The sequence below is a fragment of the Etheostoma cragini genome, chromosome 15 (genome assembly GCF_013103735.1).
Source record: "Etheostoma cragini isolate CJK2018 chromosome 15, CSU_Ecrag_1.0, whole genome shotgun sequence".
In the NCBI taxonomy this organism is placed as follows: domain Eukaryota; kingdom Metazoa; phylum Chordata; class Actinopteri; order Perciformes; family Percidae; genus Etheostoma; species Etheostoma cragini.
In genome coordinates, this window is record NC_048421.1 from 3,709,634 (window position 1) to 3,717,682 (window position 8,049).

The following is an 8,049-nucleotide window of genomic DNA, read 5'->3' on the forward strand; positions in this document are numbered from 1 at the left end:
CCTCAGACAGGTTTATTGTAGCAGGGCAGCAGGGCCTTGTGCTTTCTCTTAAGGGGCCGTTTTCTCTCCTGAAGGATTCAATTAATCTGAGAGGGGACGTGGCCGAGCCACATCTTCTCACACACCCATACCCATACGTAGGGGTCTTTGTCTTGAATACATATAAACACACACTCACCACATTAATTTTAAAGTAAACAGACACACCAACCAAGGGACGTGGAAGACAAATTGGTATTGGCCAAGACATGCTGCCCTGCAAGCTGCATGAATTATGTTTAACACTCACGCGTACGCATGTGCATGTGCGTGCGCGTGTGTGTGTGTGTGAGAGGGAGACTGACTGAAAGAGAGAACATTTGAAGGGCTACCAGATTTATCTAAACGTGTGCGAATGTGTTGTGGTCAGGATAAATCTCTTCTTTTCTCTTTGCAGAGAGTCCCAGGGGGAAGCCACAGCTCTAACTGCACTAAGCACAATCACATGCTCTCATTCCTATACACAAGACCTCGATCCTCCCATCTACACCGTTCCCCTCACACACGCACACACAAACAACAACAACCTCAGCGCTTATCCCTTGAAAACAAAACATAGCTTTCCACCTTGGGGATTGGACCCACTTAGTTCTCCTTCTCCATTCGTCTTGAGCTGTTTTCATCTATTGACTTCCCTTCTTTGCACTCGCTACAACACCTACATTTGCCTCAGCGTCTCACTTCACTCTTCTGCTACTCTCTAGTGAGCACTGAAAATGACTGTGTGTGTGTGTGTGTGTGTGTGTGTTTGTGTGTGTGATAGACAAAAGAGCAGAGAAGTTGCTGGTTCAGATGCCTTACCACTCCCCAACCACTATTTTTGCCTCATTAAACATGCACTTGTTCCAAACTGTTCTCTTGAACACATACGGTTATTCCATACAGTTAAATGAATCATGTACAACAATGGCTAGTTGTTATAGCACAACAGAGAGTCAACCTACACCCACTTTCTGCATGCTTCTACAATTTTGACCGCTCTCAACACCCAGAGGGAAAAAAAGCAACTGGTGCACAGGGATTGATGCTTTTTAAGTTTCCTACAGCTTAGCATTAACAATGTTGCACAAATGGAAAGTGCAAAAGCACAATCACGTGCATAATCTTTAATATTATACACGCCCTTCACAATTAAATATTTTTGACAACAGTAATAGCAAACTCCCTCCACAGTGCAGTCACATTTCGGCAGGTCTTACATCTGCTGCTCTCGGATGCCAGAGGGAGGAAAGAGGACAGATGGTCTCAATCTGGTGATGGAGGCTCCGGCAGACCTCCTCTAGACAAGAGGACCCTTTACAGCCATTTGACATCTATAAACAGCACCTCACACCTTATCCTGTTTAGATCCTGTATAAACCTGTGTGAATGAATAGAAATAGGTTCTTTCCTAATGGATATTCTTCTTTACAGAGTAACGCACGAACACACACACACACACACACACACACACACACACACACACACACACACACACACACACACACACACACACACAAAGAGAGCGAGAGTGTCAGGTGGAAATCCTGTAAAACCTGAACTAAAACAGAAAATAAGGGAGACTCCTGGGAAATAGGGGTGTGCTGGCAGGTCAGCCAAAAACAATGATGCAAAACAAATGTCTTGAATTCCATGAAACACATGTAAACAAAAACAGCAGCAGGCCGACCTTGGATCCTTCTGATCGCACGCCGGGTCCTTGCGCGCTGCATTCACGCTGCTTATTGCAATTAAACAGGAACATTACAAACATTTACAATTACCAGGTAATTATCGTGTAACAAGGCTGTATTGTGTTATTACAAGCATGGGACTGAGATCTCATTTGAGGTTTGGTTAATGTAATGTGTGGGGATTTGATATTAAGGAGTGCCATAAAGTTAAATGACCTACATCGTACAGTGGTGTGTTTTAGTGGGTGAAGGCTGCGAGTGTGCTGAGAGTCAGAGAGAGGGAAGGTCAGTGTGTGGGCAGAATATAATGTATCCTGTTTTAAAAAGGAGCATTTAAACTGCCAATCTGGGCTGGAACAGTGGTTGGGTCAATTCCACTTCACAACCCCCTAGGCTACACATCAAGTCATTCCACACAAGCAAGTCTGCGCACTCACTGCGAGCAATTTTTAGCTTGTTTCTGAGCCACAGGAGGGGAAATAAGAGGAACATCATCCTAACGGTCACACCTCTGCTCCAAAGACACATCTTACCCAGTAATGTTATTCGCACAGTTTCCTGCAAATCAACACACCTGATCATTTCACCTGCAAATATTTCCATGTTATTCCACAGCCACAAAAATCAATTCTACTAGCTGCAATAAACTGCGCTCTGGCACATCTCTTTACCCCGTTAAACCCGTCAATCATCCTAACACTCCCTGCTGCGCGTTGATTTCATCTCTGACAGCGCTTCATGTGCTTGTGCGAGTTGAGTGTGTGGGCTCTGTCGGTGTGTCAAATTAACGATTCATCAGAGCCCTGCCCTGGGAGCACTGTCGCACTTTACCAGACCCCTAGTTACTCACGCTCCATGTGACAAGTACTGCATTGAACCCACGCTCAATGATAAGTACAGGAGGATATTATGAGCTCCAGGGTTTACTTCTGAAAAGAAACCAGAGAAACTTGTAATTGTATCTGTCTGAAGCTACAAGACTTCATGCAGATGTAAGTAACTCGATGAGAGCATTTGTCAGACTTTCCACTTTCTAAAAAGGCACAGCAGCCCAATCGCTTCCCCACACATACAACAAATGGTTCTAACCTGAGATGAGAGTGCTCGGACTTTCCCTCTGACTGACCACAAAACTGTGTGCAAACATGCAATGTTATGTTTTTTGCACAATGTTTTTTCCAAGGCTTCTACTAGGGCTGGGCGATAACAAAATATCACAATATATTTTTGACCAAAAACCTCAACATCGATAATACTTTCCCCACATATTTACACAATGAGATTTAAAAAAATAAAATAATCATCAGTAATGTGGATCAGTAAGTTATTGATAGAACAGTTACAACAGTCTGGTAAGTTCAGAAAATTACATTACTTTACTGTAATGCAGCCTTTTATAACCAGGAAAAGACAACACTTAAGCCATATTACGACATTACCATATCCAAAATCTAAGATGATATCTAGTCTCATATCACAATATCGATATATTGCCCAACTCTAGCTTCTACTACCAATAGCAGGAGCAGACATCTCTTTGCGGCCAGTGAAATTAAAATCACCAGCTAAGCAGGGAGTAACATACTGCAGATGATCCAGTGACTAAAGGCAGGTCACACACACACACACACAAACACACACACACACACACACACACACACACACAGTAAACAAACACATGGAGGTTTGCTTTTAAGGAGCATCGGCTTGGTTCATAACATCTCTCTCTTTCATTGTTTGTGTTTGTTCATGTTTTACAAAGAGTTTAACCTGAGCCAGACTACAACAGAGATAGAAATCATATCACCTCCATACAGTGATATTATTATACAGTTGTTGAAACTGTATAACTGTATATATAGTAAAATATATGACACATTGGTGTCGGATCAGTAGGCTACTCGGTAACGGACAATACGCAAGTTCAGGTATCAGAATCGGGAAGCAAAAAAATGGTATCGGATCATCCCCCCCCCCCCCCCCCCCCCCCCCCCCCCACAATCTGCTTTTATAGCAATGATCCACATGCAATCCAAGACTACTGCACCCCGACCTGCAATAACACACACACCACCATCCTCAACAGTGAACCCTGTCTGTGCCTTAACATCTACCGCTATGTGTTGCAAGCTGCCAAGTAATTTTACGCTTATAGGCTGCACATCGCAAAGGCTGAGAATCTTTCACACGATCCCATACTTTCATATTTGAAACTTGTCACAGCTTTATGGCAAACACACCTCCTTATGAAACAACATATGGGTACATTTCCCAAAGAACACCGAAGCGATATTCAAGTGATGACCGCACATGATGACACGGGCAGCCGCAAGCTGTACGCATTTTTGCGCAGCGTTATTTCGAGTTAATAGGTTTTTTAAACATTTGAGGGTTGTGCTTTTGGGGGAGTCGCATTACAGAAATCAAACAGTCTAACAGCATGCACTTACTGTGGTGTGGATGTAGGTTAATGGCCGATGGCAAGAATTTCCCGGAGTGGAGAGGCGGCGGATGACTCGCGCTCAAGTGACCGGGCGAGGGAGGGATCCTCCTGGCTGCTGCTGCTGCTCCGAGTCGGTGAGACTCCATTGCGAGCCCCGCCAACAACGGAGGGGGTACGTGGACGGATCGGGGAGGTCCAAAATCTCTGCCATCCATTATCCACAGAGGGGAAAGTTGTGAAAAGAAAAAGTCCGTTCGGATAGGCCTCCTATTCCGAAAAAGCCAATTCTGGCTATAATAATGTCTTTAGTTTTCCAGGCGATTCGGGCTCCCTTTCAGCCATGCTGCTGACCTATAAAATACAACAAGAAAACATTCGCTTGATATATAATCTATGGGGCACACTGAACACACTGTTAAGAATTGATAGTTTTAGGATGTATCATCTTTCCAGCGAACAGGCGGTCCATACGTGCAATGACGCAGTTTGGAAAACCACTTCAAAAACTAAACGTTGATTAAGCTGGCTCGACAGTAGGCTATGACCTTATGAGTTGCTCCTGGTGTATCTTAACTGCAGGTCTTAATGCAGGTTTAACTTATATCTACAATATTATGATTTATTTGAGCGAACTAGCAGCACTCCGCCCCCACTGCACAGCGAGCAGGCAGCCGCTCCGGGAGCTCCGCTTCCCAGGAAACACAACCAGGAGCGCGGCGGTCAGCTGCTCTGCCCCGGCCGCGAAAACACTCTGCGGATCGGCGACGGAAACGCATACGGTCAAATTTTAACAACGTATATTCAACCTTTTCCGATTACCCAGCTGTTTCCTAAACCGTAAAACGGGCAATGTAAGCTATGGGCCGAGTGGCCCTGTAAACCAATAGGCTACACCATAAATACTGGAGGCGCATCAAATATAAATTTCAAACGGTTAAAAATAAAACAGGGTTGCAAACGCCTGCATCATTAATCAGCGGGGTTAGCGGTGTTTTGTATTTTTTTTAAATTTAGTCCGGGCTACCTCGCATTTGGACATGGGTGCTGCACAACGAAAGACATCAAAACCCGAACCCGTAAACACTTCAGTCCGGCTGTTTAAAATACTAAAACCTCACGTTATATCCACCTTATCGTCACGGTTCACCTTCTGGACCCTAGTTTAAACTACAGTGTCAAGATATACTAGGCTACTGTGATTTAAATGATGAATCCACGGATGTTCAGTTTAATCAGCATCGACCTGAGCAATGCGTCTTGAATCTGTTAAAACGTCGATTTTAAACCTTTTGCAAAACAGATGATAGCCTACAACACCATTTTCGCAGACATCTGTAGGCTATGCGTGATATTAAAATACACAACGTATAATAAAAGTTACTTTAAGAAAACAACCACCACCAATTGCGACTTTATCCGAAGGCAAGGGGGACACAAAGGTGTTTCTGTTGTGGAACTATCTTTTTTTTTTTTTTAATAGGCTTTACTGTACGGAAATAAACACTAGTCAAACTATGTGAGTTGTGTGAATTTAAGTTAAAAACAAGGCAAAAGTCGAGGTAACCTTCAAAGGCTGCAAGCAAACATTAGCCTACAGCAACGACTCGTGATATCCAGGCGGGCGGGATCGAATGGCTCGTTCAGAAATCACAATAAACCTTTTTTCGTGAGAGAAACACACACCAACAACACAAATGGTGCCTCTAAACCCTCTAAAAGACACACTGGAGTTAGTTTGTGCCCTAGTCCTTGTTATCCATGCGGTATGTGTACCGTACGGAGGAGCACGGCATTTCAGCCACGTTTCAAACTTTTCACGGTTCCATTACCGACACAAAACTTTCTTTACGGAAACGTCTATAAAGTGGGATTTTCACACCGACAACAGTTTCTAAAAATCCAAAATGTCGTATGTAAAAAAACCTCCGCGCCCTTTTTTACTCGCATTTACAGCCCAAATATGTTTTAAAACACCGAGAACTCAGACACTTTAGCTGGAAAAGCGAAAACAAACTAGAAAAAACATGCCGACCGCTTACTTGTATGTGGAATTTTTTGGGGGGGAAGGAGCTAAAAACGCAAACGTTTCTCAAAATCGGTCCAGGTTGCTGAGAGAACTGGAGTAGTCCATAACAGGCTCGTCCGAAGGTAAACTGGGGGGAGAGAGAGCCCCTGACGCGTCCGTAAACTCCTCGGCAATGAAACACAGCATTGTTTTTGCAAGCCCCGCCCTTCCCCCTCACCACCACCCAACCCCAGACCAGCCCAGTGAGTTTCACACAGCTACTGTCTGATTGGTTGTACAAGATGCCAATCAAAGTCCCACTGTAAAAAAAAAAAAATACATCCTGGCCTCTCGCCAGCACTATAAAACCAATTATGGAGCAAAGAGGTTGAGCCGTTTCAAGGTCCCCTCTCCCTTCAAGACTGAGTGATCAAAACAAGCAGTGGGTTACTTTTCCTTCAGTGGTGGTGGGGGCCAGTTTTAAGGCGACCCACCCCCCCCTCCACCCATTTCCACGCTAATTATAATGGACGCTCAAAGATTGGGAAGCGGAAAGTATAGAGGCCTTAAAACTACTGCACTCGTTTTTTAATAAAGTGTGGTCCCTAGTTTATTTATTCTCACTAAGAAGCAGTAGATAATTACCTTAGTCAGTAAATTACAATTCCATTAACCCTGCTCCAAAAGAAAAATAAATGTGCCTGAATGCAAACATCAAGCACAGCAATAATCTCACAATTTCCAAAGATTATTCAATTAAGTTTAATTGAACTATTTCATTTAATCTGGGCGATCAAAATTCTGCCGTTGTTTTCCCATTGGCAAACCCAATACAACTCATAAAAAGCCAGTCATTTGGCTTATATGGTCACGTGAAAAAGAAAAGTGAACGTGTTACACCAATGACATGGATGAGCACAAACACTGACTTGTTGTGGCACGTTCAAGACTCCCATGAAGGAGTCCATACAATAACAATGCAAAAAATGCACTAAAAGCCAGAACGGCTGTTACGACCGGTGGGATGAAGAGGTATTGTACTCAATGCCACATCTTTACTCCATCAAATGCTATTTTATGTATTGATTAGTGTTGGTCGGTCTGCAGGCAGATTTCACAGGTCAAAAGCACTCTGGATCTTTATCATGTCGCCTTCATGGCCGCTATAGGCTATTTGTGATTCCCCACACCATTTCTCACCCAGGAATAATGTCCGGCTCTCGATATGCAAATGCCCATAACAGGCTGTAGTTGAAGCAACGCCTGATGTCTCCTCGGGTATGATCGGTGTATAGTCGAGGGTTAGCGGGGGGATTTGCATTAGAAGAGGAGAAAAAGTGGTGTACCCATTAAGTGCTTTGCTAGAATTCAAAAAGGGGGTGGTCAACCTCCAGTGTGTGGTCGGGCTCTAAAAATATGACCTTTATCTATCCCTCCTCATGCACGGTCTTACTCTCGCGGATTTGTTTTCATCATCAATACCTTTCCTTTGAGGTAAACCGCGTTACATAGTTGCAAAAAATGTTGTTTTAAAAAATGGGAGGCGGTTTCAAACTGCCCATGTCACCCCCTCCACTTCTCCAGTCCCTCCTCCTCGCAGTGGGTCGGTTTCAAGGCGAACCTTTTGGTAGGGGAAAGAAGCGCTACAGCAGACCCTGAACCACATCGAGGGAGCGGAGGGAAAGAGTACGGGGAGACGCAACGGAACAACAACTACGGGCGCGTGCTAACGGCAGCGGCGGAAAAACAAGCCCGCTGTGTAGGTAGCTAGTTGTCCGGTGCTCCAGTGAACTCGCGACGCCTTCGGTGCATGGTCACATCTCGGTCTGTGTTAATTTTTCTTAATTTTTTTTTTTTTTTAGCCCAGTCGCAAAACAATCTTACCACCG

At 44.2% G+C, this 8,049-nt stretch overlaps 1 protein-coding gene across 5 annotated transcripts in view; it reads right to left on the bottom strand.

Moving 5' to 3' along the window:
- tnrc18 (trinucleotide repeat containing 18) overlaps window positions 1-6,364 on the bottom strand; it is a 50,016-nt gene extending 43,652 nt beyond the window's left edge. For 2 of the 5 annotated variants that reach the window (XM_034895256.1, XM_034895261.1), the window contains exons 1-2: window positions 6,195-6,364; window positions 4,163-4,506 (exon numbers count right to left, since the gene is read on the bottom strand). In XM_034895256.1, coding sequence (XP_034751147.1) covers window positions 4,163-4,370 — 208 coding nt within the window. In that variant the 5' untranslated portion in view covers window positions 4,371-4,506; window positions 6,195-6,364. Of the gene's footprint in view, window positions 1-4,162; window positions 5,144-5,719; window positions 6,165-6,194 lie in introns of those variants that run through there. The other 3 variants (XM_034895259.1, XM_034895258.1, XM_034895257.1) reach the window with 3 other exon arrangements.
- Between the last annotated feature and the right edge of the window lie 1,685 nt (window positions 6,365-8,049).